At 39.9% G+C, this 25,981-nt stretch overlaps 4 protein-coding genes and 1 pseudogene across 4 annotated transcripts in view; 3 read left to right on the plus strand and 2 right to left on the minus strand.

The window, feature by feature from the left end:
• Positions 1-25,981, plus strand: part of LOC111344029 (uncharacterized) — a 47,263-nt gene that overhangs the window by 17,706 nt on the left and 3,576 nt on the right. The window contains exon 9 of the mRNA XM_088726973.1: positions 7,051-7,098. Within this exon, the coding sequence (XP_088583099.1) occupies positions 7,051-7,098 (48 nt within the window). The remainder of the gene's footprint in view (positions 1-7,050; positions 7,099-25,981) is intronic.
• On the plus strand, positions 12,100-14,229 carry LOC148727193 (uncharacterized). The gene is made up of 2 exons (XM_088726972.1): positions 12,100-13,550; positions 13,900-14,229. The coding sequence occupies exons 1-2, from the start codon at positions 12,282-12,284 to the stop codon at positions 14,212-14,214; spliced, it is 1,584 nt and encodes a 527-aa protein (XP_088583098.1). The 5' UTR covers positions 12,100-12,281; the 3' UTR covers positions 14,215-14,229.
• Positions 14,215-21,677, plus strand: LOC148727194 (uncharacterized). Its single transcript, XM_088726965.1, has 5 exons — positions 14,215-14,523; positions 15,187-15,441; positions 15,747-19,644; positions 19,761-19,826; positions 20,647-21,677. The coding sequence occupies exons 1-3, from the start codon at positions 14,230-14,232 to the stop codon at positions 16,974-16,976; spliced, it is 1,779 nt and encodes a 592-aa protein (XP_088583091.1). The 5' UTR covers positions 14,215-14,229; the 3' UTR covers positions 16,977-19,644; positions 19,761-19,826; positions 20,647-21,677.
• Positions 17,227-24,002, minus strand: LOC148727195 (putative ATP-dependent DNA helicase Q1; annotated as a pseudogene).
• Positions 22,068-23,788, minus strand: LOC148727196 (uncharacterized). The gene is made up of 2 exons (XM_088726974.1): positions 22,984-23,788; positions 22,068-22,566 (listed from the first exon to the last, which is right to left on the minus strand). Exons 1-2 carry the CDS (start codon positions 23,648-23,650, stop codon positions 22,154-22,156), a joined length of 1,080 nt encoding a protein of 359 aa, XP_088583100.1. The 5' UTR covers positions 23,651-23,788; the 3' UTR covers positions 22,068-22,153.

A 25,981-nucleotide genomic window follows, 5' to 3' on the forward strand; every position in this document is an offset into this window, starting at 1 on the left:
ATTTGTCGTGATAGTCAGTTTTGTCCATAACAACAATAACTCGTACACAAACTCGTACATAAACTCGTACATAAACTCGTACATAAACTTCACGACATAAACATCACAAACGAGCGATAAAGAACGACCTAACTTTACCGACAGATCGAAACAGACCAAGCACGACGACTTACGTCACTTGAGTCTTACAGCCAATAACATCACGGCAAAACCAACCGATCATTTCACACGAACTGGAATAAGAACATTCTACTGACAACAATCATTCACTTGACTCTGATGATGACTTTTGCACAGGTTGTCGAAACGTCAGTCACTACCACCGACAACAGTCCTTCTCAGGACTACACTCACCCGGACGATCAGGCTAAACCTTCACATGCTTTTATATTGTTTGTCCATATCTCTACATCATCATTAATACAGTAACGGGTTTTAACGTGGGTGTAACATGCGATAGTGTAGTCTGATCGTCCTGAGCAGGACTATAATAATAATCTGATGTCAGTGGCGACGTCAGTGGACATGGGTTTGTTAAAATGTAAGTAACCACCACCGGTAACAATCCTTCACAGGACTACACTCATCCGGACGATCACACTACGCCATCATCATTATTATTAGCATTGTTACGGCAGTATAAAACTTCTGGACGCCCATATCTTAGGAGCGATAGTTAGGAAGCGCGAGCCGTAGCCAACTCCGTGTCGGAGACCTAAACCTAACTTATCAAAATTATGTAGACCTAATAGGATTCTTGGTTATGAAAATGGGAACAAAAGGTCCTAGTGAATGGAGTACTAAAAATTGTTCAGATATTTTCTGTAGGTATGATTCTATACTTTGAAAATACTGCTTGTTTCCTTACTCGGAATTGGTCAGCTCAGACGACCACCACAAACCGTATAATATTATCCAAGGGTTAATAATTATTCGATCTAAGAGAAATACATCTGTAGTTGGAAATCAGAAAAACGAAAGTTAAGTCTTAATCTCGTTGCAAAATTCGAGAAAAACATGATTGGAAACTTACCTCTGTCGCGGGTCGTAAAAACAGGTTTCTCATTTCAGGTTAGCAGATTCGGGTAAGCGAACAGATATCAAAAACCGCCTTCTTCACTCTTACCGATTCTTCGGAAAACTGGTTTGAAATATGATAAGCTAACACTTGTAAATAATTTTAAGGAATTAATGCAAATCGGTAGTTTGGAAAACAAGGAATGCCGAAATTCATAACCGGAACCGGAATACTTGGAATAGCCGGAATACCCGAAATACCCGAGATACCCGGAAGTCCCGGAATGACCGAAAAATAATAAATTTATAAAAAATTAAAGTAAATTAATAAATAAATAACAATATTGCTGATCAAAAATTGATGGTAAATTTACAACTTAATTAAATAGTTTAATAAGAAATTTAACTCGGAGGGTCCCAAAAAAAAAAGAAAACTTACCAGTGCTGTTCATGAAGGTGCACGTATTAGAAGTAAATAATAGTCTGCGTCAGGCTAGTAGCCCATACAGCCTAAGCGAAGAAATATTTCTACTCTCCCTTCCACCTGGATGGGATACTAATCCATCACATGGTTTCTCCCCGTTTTAAATTCGCCTCCACCCGTTTACACACCTGTAGGATGTCTAGGGTGCCATGATCATTAGGCCGCCACGCTTTTCCAGCCGGAATCATTGCAGAAGATTAAAGAAATGCAATATTTCCAATTAGTTTAATAGTTCAATTTTAAAAAGCTCCCAACTATTACAAACTGATACTCTACCTTAAATAATTATTAACCACACATTGGGAGCTATCAAAGCAGCTACCATTAAGACCAGCCGTGTACAGTTAAAATTGAGAGATCGTTAGTTACTCGACATCTTTCCGCGTCTATTATAAATACCTTGAATATATACCTTTGAATATAAACCTTATTTAGAAGATTCCATCAGTACAAGCTATGTATTTAAAGATATATATTCAAGGTATGTATAATAGACGCGAAAAGGTTTTGAGTAACTAACGATCTCTCAATTTTAACTGTAGACGACAGGTCTTAATGGTGGCTGCTTTGATAGCTTCCAATGTGAGTTTAATAGTTATTTAAGGTAGAGTATTAATTTGTTATAGTTCAAAGATTTTTAAACTAATTGGAAATCATATCAAACTGTTTCCCCACTGCGATGGACATTTGTTTTTGTCGGTTCCAGCCTGGCGCGGCCGCTAACCCAGATGCCCTCCTGAGTAAATTTTCAAAAATGGCGGACAAGCCAAAGAGAGAGATAAGAGAACCAAAGCGATTCTGCAACGAATACTCAGCACGCACCCCTGCTAAAAAGGTCATTTCACAGAGAAAAGATACAAAATTGTATGATGTTGAAGTCACAGAGATTGACAAACCCAACAAGAGAATGAAAATTCACTACATTGGCTACAGCACATGCTTCGATGAGTGGAGACCCTTCGGGGACGGTGAAGCATCTGAATATTTCCTTCGAAATTGTATAGATTAGTAGTCTGCAACAAAAATTTATTGGACGACGTTTAGGGTAAAAACAGCAATCTAACCTGAGAAAAATGTATTTATTCCGACTCTTTCGGAAAATAACTTTACAAATCTTACTTGTTTATCTCGTAAGTAAACGATGGTAAATTAATACCCGAAGCGCTTTCCTAGCTACCCGATTCATATCCCACTGCTTTGACGCTTATAAAACAGGAAACGAGCAAAAGGAGGAAGGTGTGGCTGTTTTGACTAGCCATTTTACGAGGTTTAATCAGCTCCTTGTTCGACAATTTACATATTAAAACAAAGGAAATTTGTTCCTCTCTTTGATTTTGGCGGTACATTTTCAATTTGCGCTTGCGTAAGAGAGAAATCGCCCAAGACTCCTTGCTCGGTCTTGTTTTGACCACGAACGCCTTCTTAATTTTGACGGACCCGCTCGGGGAAAGGTGAAAATGACGAGGGAAAAACTTTACTTTGTAGTACGAACATACACAAAATAGAAAGTCATGATATTATAGTTCAATATTTCGGTGGTACATTGCTAACTTTTTATACAGAGAGTCGGCAAGATGATTTATCATCCAAAAATCGCACTCGATTTGAGTGGGCCGATGAAGTGGGCGTGGTCACGAAGTTCAGTAAGAGACTATTTGTACCCCGTGAGTTTGATATGTGCAGTTGTTTAATCTTCTGCAACGGTTCCGGCTGGAAAAGCGTGCAGGCCTAATGGTTATGGCGCCCCGGCTAGACATCCTTATAGGTGTGTAAATGGGTGGAAGCGAATTCAAAACGGGGAGTAACCATGTGATGGACTAGCATCCCATCAAGGGGGGGAGGGAAAGTAGAAATATTTCGTCGCTTAGGCTGTATGGGCTACTGGCCTGACGCAGACTTTTTTAAATTCTAATACGTGCATCTCCATGAACAGTGCCGGTAGGTGTTTTTTTTTCGGGACCCTCATAGAAAATTTTCGTATTAAATTGTTTAATTAAATTGTGAATTTACCATTAACTTTTAATCATCAATGTTCTTATTTATTTATTTATATACTTTTATTTCTTTTTTAATTTGTTATTTTTCGGTCATTCCGGGAATTCCAGGAACTCCGGGTATTCCGAGTATCCCGGTTCCGGTTCCGAATTCCGGCATTCCCTATTTTCCAAACTACCATGTCAATCACGAGTTGTGTGATTAAAATTTATCTTTCATCGAAGGCAACGCCTACTTACTAAACGAAACACTGCTCAGTTTAAAAACCTTTACCGAGTGAGCGATCGATATGAAGTGTTAAGATAGACTTCTGAATCTAGAAAGCTACTGATCTACTAACGTCTCTGACAAGATCTTTCAGTGCCTTGCTTAATTCCCCTGAATATCGTCGCAACTCATCAAAGATGGTATCGTGCTGGTCCAGTTGTCCTGCATATATATCTCCTCTGTAGCTCTCACTTAGTTGTCTTCTCGCGATTTTCGATCCGAGGAGCTCATGTCAATCAGTGACGTTTTCCTCTCAACCTTGTGCACACGTTTATGACGTCGATCCTGTATGCCTTGAGTAGGGTGTTGCCCGTAAATAACTGAACTTCCCAAAACGCAACAGCTCGCTCGTTCTCATATACCGGCTTGGACTAAGCTTGGGAGTACCAAGAACGTTGTGTATTTACCAGATCCATTGATGTGATTACTTCGAGGCCGAAATAGGATTTTCAGGGCGTTTTTGTGCCTTTCGAGGTACTTAGTTTGCGCCTCTACCTTAGACCGGTGTAATAGTGGGCAAGACCAAAATGATCGACACTCTCTGTAAGTATGCACCCGCTGCGCTCTCTAAGACGAACTTGTCTTTCTGTTTAACATTTTCTAGGACTCCAAGAAACTTGTAGGTGCTATCAGCGTCTAGGCTGTTTATTGGTTTTAGTTGGTTATTCTTTCTGTACTTTCATCCGTCTAGTTTCATATGTGCTACAGCACACTTCTCGTTCCACTTCATTCGAATGCACTCCATTCCGTCCTTTACAACTTTCACGACTCTCATCAGCTTGCTCTCCGATGCTGCAAAAGACTCCAGGTAGTCAATACACAACAGTTGGGTGACTATCTGAGATATAGGCCTCAATATCTTGTATCCTTCTAGCGCTCTCAGTTTCCACGCTATGAGATTCAGGTACAATGGGAAATGAGTTGAACCGAGACCATCTCCTTACGATAAACCCTTGTGGAGGAAATGATCTACGACACCCGTCGACTCCTCATCGTCTCCACTACTATATGAGTGTTCTATCACGCTACTAGCCTCTGCATCAATGTTACAAACCACTCGGGGAATCTGTGTATGCTAACATTTCGTTTAGCAAACGGTGATCCACTGAGACATATGCCTTGGCTGCGTCGACCCAAGCCATACACAGGTTTTTCTATTCCCGTCGGGAAATCTTTGCAGACTATGTGATCGATGATCAAGTTATCGAAAGTCCTATTACATTTCTTCTCGGCTCCACGCTGATCTCACTGCAGCAGACCTTACGACCTTAGGTGCTGGATTGCCCTGACTGGAGGAACGACGTTTTACTACTTGTATTTGGTATTAAGGAACGTAATAGGAGTTGGTTGTCACTCATTAAATCACCTAGCTTTGGTATTAAACTCGTCTCCAGAGAACAGCAGAAGAAACTCGTGCTTGTACAGTCGACCATCCACTAACAGCCACCTCTCTACAATGGCGACCTCTCCACAACGGCTACTTTTTTCGGTCCTGGCGGGTTGTGCATACATTCACTCTTGCACAAAGTCATCTACAGCGGTGACCTCTCTACAATGGCAACGGCCGCTAGGGGGCGTCTCCAACTGCCAAAAAAACCTCTCGCCAACGGCAAGTTTTTCCAGCGACTGACGAAAAAGTAAAAAAGGTAACGAAACTTGATCGGTATGGCGCGTTGATGCTTAAACACTGCAAGTCGTTCAGTTATACATGAGAACGTTGTTTAAATTAGTGCAGTAAGGTTGATTATTGGTGTTGTTTTCTGGAATCTTTAAACTTATTCCCATATGCAAAATTTGCTCTTGGGTGGTGTCGTTGTCAACTCCGCTTTTTCGGTGATTTGTGAATTACCGACACTTGAATGCATCTCAATCATATTTGTACTCGCAGAAATCACGTCCCAGCGACATCTCAATCTCTGAAGCTTAATCTCCAAGAGTCTGTGGGGAGATATTTAGATCAGCAGCAAAGCAATTATACCAAAGCTACTCTATATCGGCCATATACCCTTTCTTTTTAGTATTGGGGTTTCTTTGCAAGTCACCAGATCGTACCCAATCTTGTGACTTCCCTTTACACAACAAGACTTTCGCATTCATCGATTCAGTCCACTTTGTACGCGTTCCGCGTTGAAAACGTTCGGGCACGATGCCTGACGACATCTTCAAATGGTTTTTAAGCAAGTCAACATAAAGTTAGGTCTAGTCCGGCCCAGAGACACCAAACTTTGTCTAGCTCACCGCTAATTCCAGGAAGTAAGCACTTAAAAGGTTGTCTAAGTAGGCTCTGATGCTCTTAACTAGAGCTTACTTCCGGAACGGTCCTTACTGGGAATGTGATCCGCCCTACTTGCAGCCAATTATCATTATGATAAGAACAATAACAACAGCAATAATAATAATAAATAATAATAACGATTTTATCAAACTTTAAAAATAAGTACACAGTTTACACAAAAAATTTGAAGCAAGAATTAAGCACAATATAACATTTAAGAGTCATATAAATCGTCAAAATATACAATCATTGTGTCAATAATGATTTCACAGATACATTCCTTGTGACTTAGATGCGATCAGTAACTCTTGCAGGGAGTATGGTGTTTAAAATTAAGTCACGACAAATGAAAATAACAATTGTAATAAGAAATTACTATTCCATTATTTGTTGGAAATTGTCTTCGGTATGATAGGAAACACTTTCACAATTATAAACATTTGTAACCATTGATCTCTGTATCTGTTACACTCCCGCACTCACAATTCAGTTCTCCTTCTCGTAATCCTGAAGAATCCAACCGCTTTTCGACTCATGATTTGATTACTCACGCAAGGTGTCTTTTACAAGAATAAACGAAAAGCCTTTATAACGCAATAACAGACCAGCGGGGATAATAAAAGGGAAAGAAAATTAAAGAAATAAAAGGGGAACAATAAGCAATATAGAGAGAAGATTACAACACAAGTGACACGATTTCAAGCTTAACGCCCTTTCTCGGGTCGTGGGCTATTTCGATAGTATAAAGATAGGGTGAGAAAAATAACGCAATCCAAATTTCTCACATTTGCAAGAGATAGCAAATTTATCTTAAAATATTGAGCAATGTTTTGCATTGATTACCTCCATCTAAGACAACAGCCCATATTTTTCCGGTCACGCAGACGTGACGCAATTTTCTAACTGTTTAGCGTGTGATATCTGTTGTTTTGTAATATCATCATCTCTTTATTTCTCTATCGTTTATTCTTCATTCCTATTTTATTCTGTAATGTATGTTTGCTTTTTTCAGGATGCTCACTTCCAGCTGCAGCCATCGATGGATGTAGCGTGAAATCAGGTTGGTATGTGAAAATAGTACCTCGAACCGGGCTATCGGTCAGTGGAGAAAAGTGGAGAAAAGCCCTAAGCCCCTTATCGTTTTTCCCTCTGCACGCCTCACTTTTATCCCGTCTCCAGAAACTGATCACTTGGAGCAAGCTCTTATACTCACAGAATAATTTTTAGTTTGCAAAAAAAATCCAGACATTTCATTAATGAAATTGATGCTATGAATCCAAACATCATCCTGTACAGGGGGCTGTTTCTTTTCAGGAAACACCTGAAACCCCCCTCCCCCCCTCCTTCTTCCCACTGAAGACTTACAGCGTATACTTGCATTATGGCTTTGAAGGAGTGTTAATAAAATTCTTTCATACCGATCATAACCTTTACACAAGAGACGGCTATGTGTTGGGGGAGCATTGTTGATTATCAACTTGAAGAAAATGATGGTAGACAAATCACCAGCTTGAGCTTTGAAAAGGAGCCTTTTGGAGTTTTGACCCTTCAACATTGCAAAGTGGGGGATAATGATGGTGGTTGTTACTGCCAAAAGGCGAGTCTTTTCGAGGCCGCTTACAGCAGTGATTACAAACGCTCGATCGGAGGGAGAGGTTTGAACTGATGTAGAGCCAACAAAAAATACAAGCTTACAAAGTGCAGAAATATAAAACTGAAAGGCGGCTAAAGCGAACGCGATGAACATCATAACTAGGAACTAACATTGTATCGGTGCTGTAGGCCGCGAAAAGGCAACTCTAAACCAGATGTTCTCTTAAGACAAGATGTTCTCTCGATGAAATCAACGATGAAACTAAAAAGCTAGAATATTAACAGCATGTAAATTATGCCGAACGCGGGAAAGAAAAACAAAACGTATTCCCGAAGGAATGCTAATGAACTGAAATAAAATGCAGAGAATGCTAAATTCTACAGTGGGTTTTAGGATTTATATATATATATATATATATATATATATATATATATATATATATGTATATATATATATATATATGTATATATATGAGTATATGGAGTTGCGCTTTCTAAGTAATTTTGGCAAGTTGGCGAACGATGCATTGTGAAATGGATGACCTAGCTAATCATGGTCACTAACAATCGTTCGTTAATCCCAGTAGGGAAGCTGCGCGTCGAATCTTGTTAAGGGTCTCCTGAAAACCATCAAAAATGGCTTGTGATATGAAGGGGTTCGTTATCCCCAATTGCAATTACAGAGACGTTTCGGCGCAAAATAAGGTGTCAGGACCTTCGAATTAGTGAGCATGATGTTAAGGTCATCTTAAGAGCGAGTGCGTTGATGCCATGGTCTAGTTTTTTCTTCATTCGTAAGACTTATATTAGCCCTCGGCAAATGTCATTTTTATTCACGAATGGTTTTAAGTAGAGCCGGTCATATGAACTATTTTTTCTGGCCGTAAAAGGGCCACAATCAGAAATTCGGTTTGGTTCTATCTGTGTAGGAAATAGGCGTCTCGTGGCAGTTTTTAATTGACGTAAAGCAATGTGGTGAACATAGACTGAGAATGAGGTTGAGTTTTGGCGTTGCGTGTATTCAGGCTTGAACTGCTGGGTGGAGGAACACTGATCAAGGGTCATGTTAAGAACAGAGGATGTTTTTGTCCAACTGACTTAGGCGCTCAAAGTGCCAACAGATAGACACACTGTTCGCGGTAAATGTCAAGCGTCGTTTTCGGAATGGCTCGCCTCGCGAACTCAAAGATACCTACCTATAATGCAAAGAGAACTGGAATGGAACTCAAGTTAACTCGATATAAGTTGGATATATCAACAAAGTTGAAATGGTAAATTGGCCATCGTAACGATTACAAAAGCTGACGTTTCCAGCGTTAGCCGTTTGTCGGAGCAAATAGAGAAATTGTGGGTTGTGTGTGCTTTTAAAGGCAGAAAATGGAGCTACGTTATTGGTGGGAACATGGCAACGAGAAAAACAAGAATAAATTAGTGGAATGAAAAACGTTCGTTGATCCCTGTGGGATTTAGACTGCCGGTTTGAAAGGTGAGCTTTTGTTCAAGATTTTTATGGCTGTCCGTGCTACCTAAGTGTAAGGAAAGACCGCAGACTGCCATATGTTGCTTAGAATGATTAGGTAAATTAAAATGTCTAGCGACTGGTTTCGATGTGTCCCTGTCATTCCTTTCCACTTCTCGAAGGTGGAAATCCAAAATCTGTCCAGCAGTTTTATTACAATCTATCCGCGCCATAATTCAGGAAACTAATTCGAAACTTTTCAATCATTTGAACCAAATTAAGGCCCAAAAACTTGACCAACTTATCGGTCCCCAAATCGCTAACCACTCATCACCAGAAAATCTCAAAACTGTAGTTACCGTTCCAGAAAATCTCTCATCTTCCGTTTCAAAAAAATCCGTCCTCAGTAAGGGCTTAAATTTCGTTCCCATTTCTAAAACAACGGACGAATTCTCAATTAAACAAGACGTAGAAAAATTCCTTCGCCGCGTTCAATTAAAAGTCTTTTTTCACAACAAAGAGGATGATTCTAACACCTCCAACAAATACACTTTCGAAACACTTCAGACTCAAAAGTCTAAATGGACTCCCTCAGAGAGCCAATTCGCATCATTAGACTTTTTTTTATCAAAAAATGCCGCCACGATATCAACAGACTCAATTTCAAACGTATTACCAAATTTTTTAATCTATCTTCTGAGGAGTGGTTGGCTCTAAAAATTCTTAGTAAACGCAAAGACATAGTTATCAAAGCGGCCGATAAGGGCGGCTCAGTCGTTGTTTGGCGCACCGACTTCTACCAAAAAGAAGCTTTGCGGCAACTTTCTGACACCTCTTTTTATCAAAAGGTCGACAAAGACCTCACTGCCAGCAATCAAGACTCCGTCAAGAATACGATCAACCAACTCATAACTAAATAAGAATTACCGCCACAGGAAAAAATCTCATCATAACCACTCCTAGAATCTCTCGTATTTACTTTTTACCTAAAACTCACCAACCTAACAACCCGGGTCGGCCCATTGTCTCGGCCTGCAGCTGCCCTACCGAACTTATCTCCAGCTATTTAGACAAATTATGGCTTCCATCGTCAAAACTTTACCATCATATATTAAAGACAGCCAACACGCTCTACAAATTTTTCGAGACTTTAATTTCCTTGGCCAAAACAAATTTCTCCATGGATATTACGTCTCTTTACACTGTCATTCCTAATGACGAAGGCCTTCTGGCCCTTAAAAATTTTAAATTTTGATCAACGTACTGTTAAGGAACCTAAATCTGAAACACTACTACCCTTAGCGAACTAGTGCTCACACTCAATTGTTTTTCATTCGGAAACAACTTCTTCAAACAAACCAATGGTGTGGCGATGGGCACCAAAATGGGACCTAGCTATGCCAATCTTTTTGTAGGTTTTGTCGAACATCAATTTTTCAGCCCTCCTTGGAGACCCACGGGCTGAGTCGATTTCAAGTTAGGGCGTGAAGAGCCCCTGGGGACATTGTCTTACAAGACTAGTTCCAAACGGTCGCAGTGGTTCTGCCATCTGATTGGTGCTAGAAAATCTTTGTGTTTTTCTGCCCAATCAGAGTGAAGTGTGCTTTAGAGTCCTTTAGAGTCCGCTATGTTTGTTTGGACCGTTCGACGGAGATTTGCTTGAGGTGAAAAGTCTCAGTCTCGGCACACAATGTTAGAGAAATCGATCAGATTGTCAGCGAAAATCTTAACGGAAATTATACTGAATACTTTCGCAAGTATCACTAGAGAACGTGTTTTAAAGTTTGCGAGTTTTGTATACAACACGATGGTTGCAATCATTGATATGTCGCTTTCAACGTCTAGATTTTTTGCATCATTTGCTGTGACTGAAACTTTGCCAATCCCGTGAAGTTATTTCCTCGCACGGGCCACGCAGGTATGTCAAGTAACAGGCGCTTTCGCCAACGTAGCTATCTGCTTTCTGTGCGCGCCAAAATCTAATCTTAGTAGTAAAGTCATTCACAATACGGCCAAGGTTGCAGAGTGGACGACATCCAGCAAGTGCTAAGAGAAAGCTTAGCTGTGTTTCCGGTTAGCTAATTAAAATCTGAACAAAAACTTATTACCGAGAACATTGTGGGGAGGAGAGATGTTTTCGGGCAGTTACCGAAGGGGTTTGGAAAGAGTTTAATCTTTCAACTGCTGTCTAGAGTGTTGAAATTCTTGAGCTAGGAAGGCCACGGATTCTCCTCTAGTGCCTTGGTCATTGTCATTTCACCTCTTCTGTCGATTGTTCAAGACCAAGTTGAATACCTTTGATCATTGGGAATCGATCCGATGCTGTTTTCAGTGGGAAAAACAAAACCAAAGACCACGAAATATTGGATGGAAAGGGCGGGTTTGCTTTATTGCAAATGTCAGCTTAGTAGTACAGGGTCATCTACCCACATCTAATAAGCAAAAGTTTCCACACTTAGCTTTTCTTTTTTTGTCAAGCGAAGATGAGATTAGATTTTGGCACGCACAGAAAGTTGCGCAAGTACCAGTTGCTCGACATACCTGCGTGGCCCGTGCGACGAAGTAACTTCACGGGATTGGCAAAGTTTCAGTCACAGCAAATTATGCAAAAAATCTAGAAAGATTTAAGCTTAATTCTCGTTTAACGTTTAAAGCGACATATCAATGACTGCAACCATCGTGTTGTATACAAACCTCGCAAACTTTAAAACACGTCCTCTAGTGATACCTGCGAAAGTATTCAGTATAATTTCCGGTAAGATTTTCGCTGACAATCTGATCGATTTCTCTAACATTGTGTGCCGAGACTGAAACTTTTCGCCTCAAGCAAATCTCCGTCGCATGGTCCAAACAAACATAGCGAGCAACTGAGCTAGTAGTATATGTCCGTGTTAAAACACACGAAAGGACTCTAAAGCACACTTCACTCTGATTGGGCAGAAAAACAAAGATTTTCTGGCACCAATCAGATGGCAGAACCACTGCGACCGTTTGGAACTTGTCTTGTAAGACAATGTCCCCAGGGGCTCTTCACGCCCTAACTTGAAATCGACCCACAGCCCCTGGGTCTCCGAGGATGTTTTTCAGCCAATACAACGGGTCCAAACCTGAACTCTACGGTTGCTACATCGACGACTGTATCGGTGCTACCTCCTCTACCAGAGTAGTCTCCCTCGCAGCCGTTTTTTCGGATGTCACGCAACGCTCCCCAAAAAAGAACGGCTGCGACAACCGAACTACATTCCTTTCTTATTGTCCTTGCGGTTTGTTCGCGGTCTATTGAACACACCAATCACATACCAGAAAATCTGAATGATGTAAGATTTCGCGCGAAAATGTGGGATGTGGTAGATCTAGCTATCATGTGGGAAGAAACACCAAAGAAATTTGTCGATGAGAGCCCAAAATGTTTCACATGCTCATCCTTGTGCCCAGGTAAAGATAGAGTATACATTTTTGGGAAAACTTCTCACAATTTCGTTGAAATTATAAAATCTACGCTTAACATAGACGTCAACTGCTACGCCAACGACACGAACGCTAGATTGTTTGTTTGCAAGACATTGTGCTACAAGCGGTTGTTAAAGTTTCAGCGAGCAACTGAGAAAGTTGAAGAAGCTAAAAGGGAAATACAAGACGCCTTTCAATCTAGGCCAAGGGCTAAACGCTTGCTTCGACGTACAGATGGAGATCAAGAGGAAAAAAGCGCTTGCTTGCCGTCAACAAACCGGGCGAAGGCTTCGAGAACACTGCAATTTAGCTCGGCCAACGTCTCCTCTACTACTTGTACTTCTTTATTTGCCAGTCCGCCACTGCTAGCTGGATGGAACTCGATCAGTTCTGTTCGTGGCTTCTTATCACCGGTACAGGAAATCGGCCCGAATTATCGAGTGTTTCCGCACGTTGGTACAACGCAAGACCTTCGCCCCCCTTTGAGCTCAACCCCTTTGTGGTCGTCGGCAAACCTCAGTGGAAACAGCCGCGTGGAAACTCAACAAGTGGGGCTATTCGTGCAGTATCCCAGCAAAAGCCTGAACAAAACTCTGCACGGAAGTTATGAGAAGGTTGGTAAAGCACTCGCTCATGGGGTTCCCTCAAGCATTGCGACAGCAGTGATGAATTGTCCACCGGTGAGAAATCAAATTTTAAGAAAGGTCATGAAAGTAGTCTCAAATGAAGTAACTGGTCTGTGTTCAAAAGCAAATCCTTCGATTCTCCGAAAAACGGGAAAAATGGATCTGGAGAAGTTTGATGTAGAGGATGTTTGTAAGGAGTGGCGCGAGAGAGCTCCAGTTTTTTACTCCTTTCTTCTTACGACTGCTGTAAACAAGAACACGAAACACTTCACGTGGTTTGGAAGCCTCGCAATTGCAGGGTCTGTTCTCTTAAAACAGAGAAACCGTGAGATGAATGCCACTTCCGCGATTATGGGTGTTATTCTCAAGAGTAAGGCAGCGGAGGTATGGTTTTAATTTGTTTCAATGAATTGAACTTTATGAAATGCGTTCTTGGCAAAACGCAAATGTTGCTTTGACAGATATGGTTGCTTGGCTGCTAATTTCCTATTCACCATCGATAACATTTACCACTTACCGACCGTTCATTATTTTATTATTCGTGTCTAATATGTTCTCGCGGAAATTCTCACGAACTAGTTGATTTTGGGAGGCATTAAAACTTAGGCGTACTTCATGTCACTATTATTATGAATATTATTATAATAGTATTACTATTATTGAATTTTAGTTGTCCAAAAGTAGGGTGAAAAAAATTGTTTACGACCCTGTGATCTTCCCTTTTACCCAATAGGCTATCCTCTGCAGATTCAACAAGTTGAAGTTTACCACCTCAAACCGCCAAACTTTGAGAATTCTGGATACATTGGGTGAAAACCATGACAGCTATTTAAAACAGACGAGAGAGAGGATTACCAAGGAAAATGAAGATCTGCACCTGCTTAAAGAGGAGATTAAAACTTTAACTAATGTGCATTCTTCTCATCTTTCTTCTGGATCAACATGTAACTGCAGTGAAGAATTGTCTGTACTGAGGGAACAAGCATTTGAGTTGGAGAAGTCCAGTCATCCAGGTTTTGTTATTTCATTTGACAATTTGGATATTTAGTTGCAAAGGAAAAATATGTCAGTGGAATCACAAAACCGGGATGACCACTGGGTAAATCACCAGATGATTGAGAACCGTGTGTCTGGGGCTCATCTGAAATGGAAAGGACCGCAGGCAAACCTCGAGGAAGTTTCAAACCTCAAATTTCTTCCTACTCTCGATGACCAACAGCGACAACGGTCCAACTATATTATACTCACATCACGGATCCTGGTTGACTACTTTGATGTTTTGGCTGCTCTTAAGGATGCATGCATCCTTCATATCCCCCACAAATGCACAAATGAGATGGCTCAGAAGACCAAAAAGGTATTTTTTTAATGTGTAAAAGTATTACCTAGTATGCCTTAAGAATGCAACTACTAACCTATATATACCATGAACATTAACATCTATAGCTATTTATGACCAGGTGACCATTATATACAGGTGTATATACAGAAAATATAAGGCCAAACTAATTTTTGGGAATTTGTTCTGTACGTGACTGTAATAGTCACAGGGTAACAGCTACATACAGGGTCCTTATACACAGGTTTGACTGTATATTAGAAAGCATGCATTCTTTTGCTTTCCTTACAATTATGTACTAGATAAACACCCCACAACACAAGGGGAGAATAACTTTGGCTAAAAAAAAAGGATTAGTTTATAATAATCAATTTTTCAGAAATTATGTCAGAGGAAAAAAGATGCAAATTAAATTTAAACATGAATGAAATGGGGAATAAAGGAATAAATGGATAGGTAATAAATGTTACTGTTAGATAACAGGTTTGGGATTCTTTCATAAGGGCTTGATGGTTGATATGTGGCCATAGGTACTCAAAATATTATTGTTTTAGTAACTTTTACACACCATTAGATATTTGTGCTGTAGTTTGTTTACTGCCCAAGTTATGTTTTCAACTCTTAAAATAACTGCATGAGGTTTTAATTATCTTTGAAAGTTGAATGTTGTTTACTTTTCAGGTTCCACTCGGCATCATGTTCAAAAATGAGAATGTCAATAAGGACATGGTTTCCATCTTGCAGCAATTCTTTTCCTACCTTCCAAAAACTGATGATGGGGGTGTTGATGGTCAGCTATTCTCCGGTGACCAACTAACTGTCGAAAGGGCAGTTAATGTCATTTCCTCAGTAGCAAATGGTCTTACTCCTCAGGATCGTTTGGAAGGCATCAACCTTCAGTTGGGTGACTGGCATGCAGCCGTGAAAGTTCTCAGTGTAAGTGCCACAAATATTAACAGCAAGTTGGAGCAATAAATTATTAGCTTATATTAGCTTTATCAAATGAGAGTCTTGTTTTAAGTAAGTTTATTCCGAGTGGGGTTCCTAGCTCCCCAGATTGTTTTGACTCAGGCTTTAAAAGATGAGAAGATTCTTAACAGCAGTCACTATGATAAAAATAATGAAGGACATTCCGATCGTTGCTATATTAACTTATAAATGATTATTATTAGAATTTCCCCCAATCTTTACCTGACACCTATCAAATCAACAAGTACTAATCATAATTTTTTTTTCAACAGCTAATATACTCCAGATTCTTTAGTGGCAAGTCAGATTCCGATCTCTGTACCCTTTTCTCAGACCGCACACTTGTCAACAGGAGGAATGTAACAGGTGATCCTCATTCTTCTTACCGAGCAAACAGGGACTTTCTCCATGTCATTTTTCAGTCACAAGTGATCACAGCTGCAATGACAGTGTTAGGATTTGCTGACAAATCAGGTGCCCCAGCACACTACCCCCTACCAAAAGACAGGGACAAAATGAGAAAAGCTGAGAAACTTGAGTTCTTCCATGCCATCTCTGAAAAGGTGGTTGATTCTTTCATATTCCAGTCGGGTGAAGAATTGAAACAACTAGTGGATGGGGTGTTGACCGAAGAGGAAAAGGATATTTTGCAGCAGCAAGAACTTACTGCCGAGGGGAGATTTCCCTGCAGATTCCCAGGGTGCAACAAGTCCTTCAAGTACAATGGCAAAACAAGAAGGAACCATGAACTGTCCCATGATCCACCTGTTCAGTTTGATGATTCTTTGTTACTGACCCAATATTCACCTGGATGCACAGACCCTCCAGAAGAGAGCAAAGCAGGTGATGATGTGTACAACTACAACTGTGCACTTCTGACAGATTGCTTTTTATTTTTCAATTTTCTTGATGCCATTAAAGGAGGAGATGGTGCACGGATTATGAGGCAATACAAGTACATCATGCTATATTGTAGGGCTGATGGATCACACAGCACAAAGTATGCACTAGAATGTTTGTATCAGTTTTTCCTAGTGGGTGGACTATTATCACAAAGAGACACTGAGCGGTTTGTTTGGAATCGCTCTGTCAACAACAGTGCTCAAAAAGGTGCTAATATCCCAATTGATGAAGACACAGAACATGAAAACAATGCCATAAAGCAAGCCATTAGAAACCTTGGGCCTAATGTCACTGAGAATGCTGTTCAGAGAATATCTTATGCACGAAGTCCAACAGCATCAATACTGGAAAACCTTGACGATAGCATCAAACGGCAGTTGCCATCTGGCAAACATTCTCTTGGAAGTCTAGAAAGGGATTTAAATGAGCTCATCAAAAGAGCATTTGAATTCAAAATATTCAATGAAGTTGAGGCACGCAGCTACAAAATATTCAACGGCTTCCAGAGAGGCAGACTTGCCAATTTGGATGTGTCTAGCTTGCACCAATGGATAAAAAAGCACAAGAAAAACATCACTTGGGGAATTAGGGCAAGATGAACATTACCTTACCTTAAATTTGACAAGAAACATTTTGTAATTATTACAAAGAAAAGAGCCATTTTTTTTTGTATTTTTTAACTTATGGGCAGGTTACATTTTTGATTCCCGGCCCTTTTTTAAAGATGGCAGGAATCCATGCTCTCAATTTTTTGTCACTTTTGAAATAAGATGGTTGATTTCTGGTAGCATCTTTGTCTCCAGGGCGTCCTTTGTTCTTTTTACAACAAAACACCATTACACAGTTTATTTATACGAGATCATCCTAATTCATGGCCTCAACATTTGCTAGTACAGCTAAAGGTAGTTCAATTTCTTGGGAATTACAAACAGGTTCCTGCTCTAATAAAGAATCGTCTATTTGAGAAAGAGACAAATTGTCTAAAATCATGTCAAATAAATCATCATCTTGGAGAAATTCATTCCACTCATCAAGAAGCTCATCATCAAAATCATAGTCATTCTCCTCAGAAGGAGAGGGGTCAAATAGCTGCATCCTAGTACCCACATCATTAAAAACATTGCTGATTACTTTCAGAATCTCCCGTGCATGACACATATCCCATATCTCCACAAATCGATACACATCTGATAAACTGAAAATTACATGCAAATTATCCAAAACTTGGGTGATTTGGTGCTTGGAGAATCCTAGCATGAATTGTAAATTTGTGAGTGTCCTCACATTACCATGAGCTGTCGTGTTCAACAGTTTGATAAGAATGGTCTTGTAGTATTGAATCAGGAGACCCTCAACAGTTTTCCTTTGCTCTGCATCCACTTGCCTTTTTTCAATTGATGCACCATTGTTTTCTTTCTTTTGAGCACCAGGATAGGATGCAAAAGTTCCACAATCAGGAAAAACCACATTTGCAATCAGCAGCACAGTTATCGCAGCAAAGATGGGGGACTTCCTGCTGCCAAGTGGTACATTCAAAGTGCTTCAGCAATTCCTTTCTTCTGCAATGATTTGTTTTCACATATTGTTTCATATGACCATCAACATGGACTAGAAGGATCCCATGGTATAAAATGTACACAGCACTTTGAGTACCATCCCTGCCTGCTCTCCCAGTTTCCTGAATATAGGATTCCACATTTTTGGCAGGTCCATAGTGAATGACTCTATGCACTCCCTTGCAATCTATCCCCATTCCAAAGGCAATAGTAGCAATCAACAATCTAATAGTTCCAGATAATGACTGGAAAGAGAGAAGAATTTTCTCTTTGTTTGCAGGTGGTGTACAAGAGTGCAGCATTTCCACAAGTGCATTACTTGGATCCTCTTCACATTTGCCAAAAATATCCATCCCAAGCATGCCTTTGATCATTCCGTATAAAATACTGCATTGCTTGATAGTCTGGCAATAAATAATTGTTCTTTCGCATAATGTGCCTTTTGAATTCAACTCTTCCACCAGCCACTCAAAATAGAACTCATGCTCAGTATCTTTTTGCATACACTGCACAATGTAAGTAACATTTGACTTGTTTGGGCCCTCTTGGACTTCAAATGGGTTCTCCATAAGAAGGATGTTTAAAATAGTTTCTTTAGTTACTTTTGTTGCCGTTGCAGTCAAAGCAATCATTTTTGCATTTGGTGCCAATGAGCGCAGCTCGTGAAGTTGGCCATAACACTCACGGAATGCTGCCATTTTATTGTCCTCAGATGTTCCCGTGTAATGTAAACAGATCAGTGACTTGAGAATGAGAAATTAAAGGAAACAATAAAAATAAAAAACAACAATAATAATGACAATTTCCTTAATTCCCGTTTAAAGATTGAATATCTGTTCAAAGTATATCATTTTTTAAAAGTTTTCCAGGAAAGCTAGGTTTCCAGACATACTGAACTTACCGGTACATGCATGGCATCTACAATAATTTTAGCAGAGAAGAGGGAATAATTATTTTTTAATGCTATTTAAAGACTGGATCAGTTCAGTACCAGGTTATTAGTCCGTAAAATTTGACAAATTTAAAAACGGGTCTAAAATGCCGTTTATTATGTAGCTTCCATATTTATTAATAGTCCATCAAAAAATGACTATACAAACACCATTCAAACTATGTAAGCTTAGGAGCGTGTTTCTTTCGCATTTTTGCTTACATTTATGTTTAAAATATGACTGAAACTGCTCCTTGGAAAGTTTAACGTGTCAACAATGGAAATCGAAATAAATGTCAGACCTACCAGTGCCGTAAAACATGAGCTTCATCGAGAGCAACAGCACAAAGTTTCCTCGAGTAAACATCATTACTCAACATACATCGCCATCGCTCGTTCATAAGCCATGCTTCAGGTGAGCCATATACAATTGAATATTCTCCTTTCTCTATCTTTGCACGGTCAACTTCAACGTTTGAAGAGATATTTACGGCAGACAGGCCAAGACTTCTCAAATACTTCACTTGATCTTCCATCAGACTAATCAATGGGGAGACAACAACAACAATATGACCACTTTCATCGGCAACATGGTCAAACACGAGCGGGAGTGCTTGATATATTAGGGACTTTAAGATCCACTACGGCGAGGCTCTGGTACGGCAAAAGTGTGAAAGATTACTTCCGGTGACGTCACTACTTACAGTTCGAGCAAGGTGTCCTGCCGTAGCACGGCTGTCTGATGCGGGAAACATGGCGAGTTGACGGAGTGTTCACTACGTGAGTAAACTCTTGTATTTTTATCGGATCTTTTATCGTTAGAATGGAAAGGGGGCATAAAAACGTTAATTTGTACTATATTTTAAAATAATATGGGTTTTATGACGTTCTTTTAGCAAAAAAAACTTGCTGGAAGTGTTCCGAAAGATGGACAAGTCAGACAAGCACACATCGCAAGCATTGTAAGTTCGAAGTTGTTTTTACTTTTGCTCACTTCTAGTCTCTAAAACACTGACGTTTAAGCGAAGTTCCATGCAACTTAGTGTAGAACGGGTGACTGCTGGAATATAGGCTGACTTGGTTTGAAAGAGAAAACTGTTTTTCTTTCGATTTTGTTCATTTTCTGTCGATTTAAGCTCAAGCTTACAGCTGAGTGAAATCACTTGACTTGGTTGTTGAGTTTGCCCCTCTTTCAGAGCTTTATGATGATAGGCAGTATTTCTCTCTTGAAATTTGCTCCTGAATAATGACAAAAACTTTGTTAGAACACATTAGCATTCATAGAACATTTTTTATTTTAAGGGCTTAAGATAACGTAAACCAATTTTTCACCTTCTGGTGGGATGCTTTGAAATTACAGATGCACTCTTTAGCAAATCTAGGCGCCAGTATATGTAAGCTGATGGAAACTCTAGGATATCTTGAAGTCGTGAGGGAAGTTTTTCTCCTGATCTGAAAAAAAAAAGTCGTAAAGCTAAAACAAATGTACGCATAATTGTTGACAATGTATCAGACTCAATGTCAAACCCAGCATTTCCACTTGTGACTTAGAAGAGACATTCTACTTTTGCATCTAAGCAGAGGAAAACTTTATGCTTATTTCAGTTTTACCCAATAGCTTTGGTTAAAAATTTAATCCTCATTTTGAAAAGAAGTCGTGCTGGTTAATGCCCAGATAGATGATGACATTCTTTATTTTTCCAGAAATTCCAGTGTCACAGGTTACTGTTCTTTTTTCCTACTCACAAGAGCACTTGATTTCTATTCTATTATTTTTATTAGGAAGTCAATGCAATGGACAAGAGAGCATGATATCCTTCTTTCCTGAGAAGTCCTTGCCCTAGAAGTTTACAAACACAAAAAGGGAACCAACGAAGCAGGGCGACTGTGGGATGAAATTGCCAAGAATCTTGGAGGGTGCCAAACTGTCAGATTTAAATCTAATTTATCTCAGCAGGCCGTCAGGGAGAGATTTAACTTTATTCAAGGCAGATTCAAAGAAAATGAAAAGACAGAATTGGCTGCATCTGGAATCTCTGTACCAGAACAAGATGAGCTTGATTTACTTCTTGAGGATATAACAGAGAGAGAAAGAGATGGTATTGCAAAACCTAATGAAAAGAAAGGTCAAGAGAAGGCCACAGCAGAGGATATTAGAAACCAAGCTTTGGAACGGATGGGGCAAACAAAGAAACGAAAATCTGAAGATGGCCAAGAGTCAAAGGAAAGAAAATCCAGGAGAAGCAGTAATGAGGCTCTCCAGTTTATGCAGGAGAAGGCCAAATCAGACATGACTTTAAGAGAGGAAGAGCTTAAGATAAGGAAAAAAGAAGAAGAGACAAAAGCTGCTCAGTTCACAACAATGTTCACTCAGCAGCAATCCGTCTTGCAGGCAATGGCCCAACAGCAAGCTCAACAGCAACAACATAATCAACACATGCAGATGTTAATGGCACAGCAAAGTCAGGCATTGATCTCTGTCTTAGAAAAACTCTTGCAAAAAGAGTGACTCAAAAGAGTCTGGGATTTTTTTAAGAACAGTTCACTTTCACTGCATTTGAGTTTTATAGCAAGAGGTGTTAGATTAAAAGGGATGTGAAATCACGTACTCCATGTATGATTGTTATTAGCAAATTTGTGTTTTGGAGGCAGGTACAGGACTGTATTTGAAAGGTGGTTCAGTTTGGATGTGCATGGAAGGTAATCAGAATGTGCCTTTATTTTATATTTGTCTTTTTTTAAAAAAAAGGTTAACTGGCTGTGTTACGTAAACAATTGAATGAAAAAAATGTTTCTCCTATAGGACATGCAAATTGTTGTGTTACTAGTTCAATTTTCTTTTCATGGGGACAAGGAGTAAGAGCTTGTTCACACCAGTTGAGCAAGCACAACTGCAATAATACCCAACTTTGACATCTCTAAATTGTGACTCAGGCTTGGGCACAAGCACAAAAAACTTAAGACATTGCATTCTCCTTGTGCTTACACTTTCCTTTTGTAACTGAAATGCACTAATGTAGGGGCAAGTAATATAAAAACTATTGATTTTAGGGTTGTGCTTCCTTCGGGCTGATTCACCCTTGTTGAGAACTTGAATCTAGTGGCTCTGCTTATGTCCTAGTGAGAGCTAAGGTTAATAGTGTCATGGCATATGCAATTCTGAAGATACACCTATCTGGAAAGTCTAAGTATGTGAGAACAAGGTGGGGTGCACAAAACATATGGCTTTTGCTTTCATAAATAACCTTGAATTCAAGTACTTTTGAGATTTTCCATGAATTCAAGGGTCTTATGCAAAATAAGTTTCAAGGTCAGGAGGATCACACAGGAAAAAATCTGAGGTTGTGTTTCCATATAGACATGTTAGCCCATTTCTAAGAATAGCACTAACAATGTACATTTTCCCCACACTACTCAGTCCCAACTTTAAGTTCTTCTTAAAGTCCAGAAACTTGAAGTAACTTATTATGTCTCCAAACAGCCACTCCACACTTGTTCTCACTCTACTCATAGCAGTATTGTAAGCTTCCATCTGTGGGGTTAAAGCTCCATTTTTAAATGGACATTGAAGGTGTACGGTAATGGGGTAGGCAGGATCCCCGTAAATACAAAGTGGTTGTCCAGCCAGGCTGAAGGCATACTGATTGAGGTCACGCAATAGGCCAGAATCAGCCAGCATACCTGCATCATGCTTTCTGCCCTCTGCAACAAAATTCATGGAGGCACTGTTAAAGTTCAGTCAGATAAGTGAAACCAAAGTCTTATAACATTTTCTTGAAAGAATATCGAAGCATTGAGGGTCTCAAAGGAATAGTTCATTTTTCTTGAAACTATGACAATTCAGGGAAAAATCAAACTATTCATTTGCTTATTCATATATTATGAAATATTGAAATTATTAAAGGAAACATGCTTTTCTCTGGAAATAGTCAGCTTGGCTATGAGAGTGAAATGTTTTTATAAGAGGGTGTTTTAATTTCTCATGAAAAAGCAGTTGTATGTTTCCAAGAAGTCTTATTCCATGCAATTTCCCACGATGAAAGGGAAAAACAAACCACTTTGGCAGTTGCCTCCTCACCCTGACCCCATATTCAATTTTCTAAAGAAAAAGCAACTTACCAACAGGGCCATACATATTTGCAATCATTCCATTTGGGGTAACAACAGACTGAAACTTGATTCCATGGACACGTTTGTGTCCATTGTAAAGCAACCTCTGGTTAAGAGTGCCGGGCCTACAAACAGGGCGAACTGTCCCATCAACAAAACCAAAACAGTTATCAAGTGGGCTTCCTTTTCGGTGAACAACTTCAGCAAATCTTTCAAGATTGGCTTGGCTTAGCAGCTGATGATTCCACTGCAGAATGCGATGACTGTGAACTTGATAAATATAATCTAAAACTTGATTAGTTATCATGCACAATACAGGAACGGGCTTAGCGAACAAGTGGACCATGTCACTGTATCGGCAAGGGTAACACAACCGCTTCAAAAGCATACACAATCCTTCGGTTCCGTCACAAATTGTCCCTTGGTGACAACTTATAACAGCAGGAATCCGTAAAGCCCGAGAAAGTCTTGGGATGTCTGCTTTCTTGAACCGAAATTCGGACAAATATTCATCTTCGGTCAGGTTTTCGAGGTCGAAACGTGGATACAACTCACACGGCAAGTCCAGGTTTTGTGGGTTGTAAAGGTCGTATAGTAAGAGAAATTCGGCGTCATCGAGGACATTCATGTCATAATAGAGCATTATAAGCTCTCTCAATTCTTTCCAAGAGACCATTTTTTCTAAACAAACATACAAACATACATACAACAAAAAAACTTGGAGCAGAGTTTTATTTGTTTATATCGAGTTCGACTTCGCCGTACTACACAAAACTTAATCACTTTGAGTTTGGCGGGAGACGGCGTAGTCGGCCCAGTCTCTTTCGGTTGCATCAGCCGTACCAGAGCCCCGCCGTACTGGATCTTAAAGTCCCTATTAACGATTTCCCGGATCCTGTAGGCAAGTTAACAAAAACATCTTCTTTCTCGACTAAAATTTTTGTAATTGCAAGCTTCTGGTGAGCATTAAGCTCGGAAATTTTGAACTTTGACGACGCTTTGCGAAAAGCTCTTTCAAGCGCCGTCATTTGTCTTGTGTTTTCCACATGAGGATCGCGATAGAAAACGATATCTGATTGGACAAGCCTCAAAGGGTGAGTCTGGCGCGAAAAGGTTCCTAAAAATGGAACCCGAGCTGTGATTGGCCAATTCTGAGAAAGGAATGTAGTTCGGTTGTCAGCAGCCGTTCCTTTTGGGGGAGCGTTGCGTGACATCCGAAAAAACGGCTGCGAGGGAGACTACTACCAGAGAGGAGCTCACTCAATTGATAACCGAAGTCAATTCTTTTCACCCGGCTCTGAAGTATGCCTGGGAAATTTCTGACAATTCTTTATCATTTTTAGACATCAAAGTTTGAATTGAAGGTAACGGTTTATGCACTAGTGTGTATTACAAACCCACAGACTCGCATAATTACTTGTCATATTCGTCTTCGCATCCATCTCACGTTAAGAATTCCATTCCTTGTTCTCAGTTTCTAAGACTTCTTCGTTTATGTAGTGATGACTCTGATTTTCACCACAAATCAGAGTCAATGTGCCAGTTTTTCGATAAACGTGGTTACCCTGTTTCTGTCGTTCAAGCGGGTTACCACCGCGCCCAACTTATTGATCTATATTCAGCACTACAAATGTCGCATAAGGAAGATTCCGACCGGATTCCATTCACTCTCACGTTTCACCCTCACAACCTCTCAGTTAAATCCATCATTCTTAAGAACTTTAAATTACTTCAAAACGATCCAGAGACAAGCACTATCTTTTCGCAGCCTCCGCTCATTTCATTCAAACGCGACAAAAACATAGGCAGTTTTTTGGTCAGAAGTTCTTTTCAGACTAATAACCAACCAGACACTTTTAACTGCGCTCGTGCACGATGCAAAACGTGTCCTTTCATTCACAACACTGATAAAATGTCGGGAACTAAACGATCCATTAAGATCACCGATCACTTCACGTGCACCTCCGCCAATGTAATCTATTTCATAACTTGCACTTATTGCAAAAAGATATACATCGGCGAAACAGGCAGAAGACTAGCTGACCGGTTCCGAGAACAACTTCGAGACGTGGAAAGAAATAACAGGGACACATCGAAACCAGTCGCTAGACATTTTAATTTACCTAATCATTCTAAGCAACATATGGCAGTCTGCGGTCTTTCCTTACGCTTAGGTAGCACGGAAAGCCGTAAAAATCTTGAACAAAAGCTCATCTTTTAAACCGGCAGTCTAAATCACACAGGGATCAACGAACGCTTTTCATTCCACTAATTTATTCTTGTTTTTCTCGTTGCCATGTTCCCACCAATAACGTAGCTCCATTTTCTGCCTTTAAAAGCACACACAACCCACAATTCTTCTATTCGCTCCGACGAAGGGCTAACGCTGGAAACGTCAGCTTTTGTAATCGTTACGGTGGCCAATTTACCATTTCAACTTTGTTGATATATCCAAATTATTTCGTTATTCCCACCGACGCAGCCCCAAACAGTTTCTTTCGAAACTATCAGCCTTTATTCAAGTTAACTCAGTTGAATTTATCAATTTATTAATTCTTGTACAAGCAGGTGCTATGTTGAGAAGTTGTGTGAAGTTAAAAATATTTATCAACAACGATATTCTCTATTACAGTGGCCAAAATGTTGTGGGCTTACGATGCGCAGCCGAGTGAGTCCGCAATATCGACGTTAAATAAACACGATTCTCTCAGTGCGTGACACGTTGCGTGACACGTTATGCGAGCGACGTCGTCTGTACTCTTAACGACAACGGCAAATTGACCAATCAGATTGCGACATTTACTGCCAACTGCGGTAAAAAATCATTTACCTAAGGTTCTTCAGATGAACATATGAGAAATTTTGAGGTTTAACAATTATTTCATTTGGGTACGACAAGCATCCAATACACCAATCCAGATAACACAAGGAAAGTGATTTCAAGGATAACCAAGTAAAAAAGGGCGAATTTCGAATTATTAACTGTCGGTTTTCATTGTTTGTATTT

The sequence above is a fragment of the Stylophora pistillata genome, chromosome 7 (genome assembly GCF_964205215.1).
Source record: "Stylophora pistillata chromosome 7, jaStyPist1.2, whole genome shotgun sequence".
NCBI lineage: Eukaryota > Metazoa > Cnidaria > Anthozoa > Scleractinia > Pocilloporidae > Stylophora > Stylophora pistillata.

Coding starts and splice junctions, on each gene's coding strand:
- LOC148727196 (XM_088726974.1), bottom strand. CDS start 23,650: ATGGTCTCTTGGAAAGAATTGAGAGAGCTTATAATGCTCTATTATGAC. Junction 22,567..22,983: donor AAATATGTATGGCCCTGTTG/GTAAGTTGCTTT, acceptor ATTTTGTTGCAG/AGGGCAGAAAGCATGATGCA.
- LOC148727194 (XM_088726965.1), top strand. CDS start 14,230: ATGTCAGTGGAATCACAAAACCGGGATGACCACTGGGTAAATCACCAG. Junction 14,524..15,186: donor TGGCTCAGAAGACCAAAAAG/GTATTTTTTTAA, acceptor TTTACTTTTCAG/GTTCCACTCGGCATCATGTT. Junction 15,442..15,746: donor CAGCCGTGAAAGTTCTCAGT/GTAAGTGCCACA, acceptor TTTTTTCAACAG/CTAATATACTCCAGATTCTT.
- LOC148727193 (XM_088726972.1), top strand. CDS start 12,282: ATGTCACGCAACGCTCCCCAAAAAAGAACGGCTGCGACAACCGAACTA. Junction 13,551..13,899: donor TCAAGAGTAAGGCAGCGGAG/GTATGGTTTTAA, acceptor TTTACCCAATAG/GCTATCCTCTGCAGATTCAA.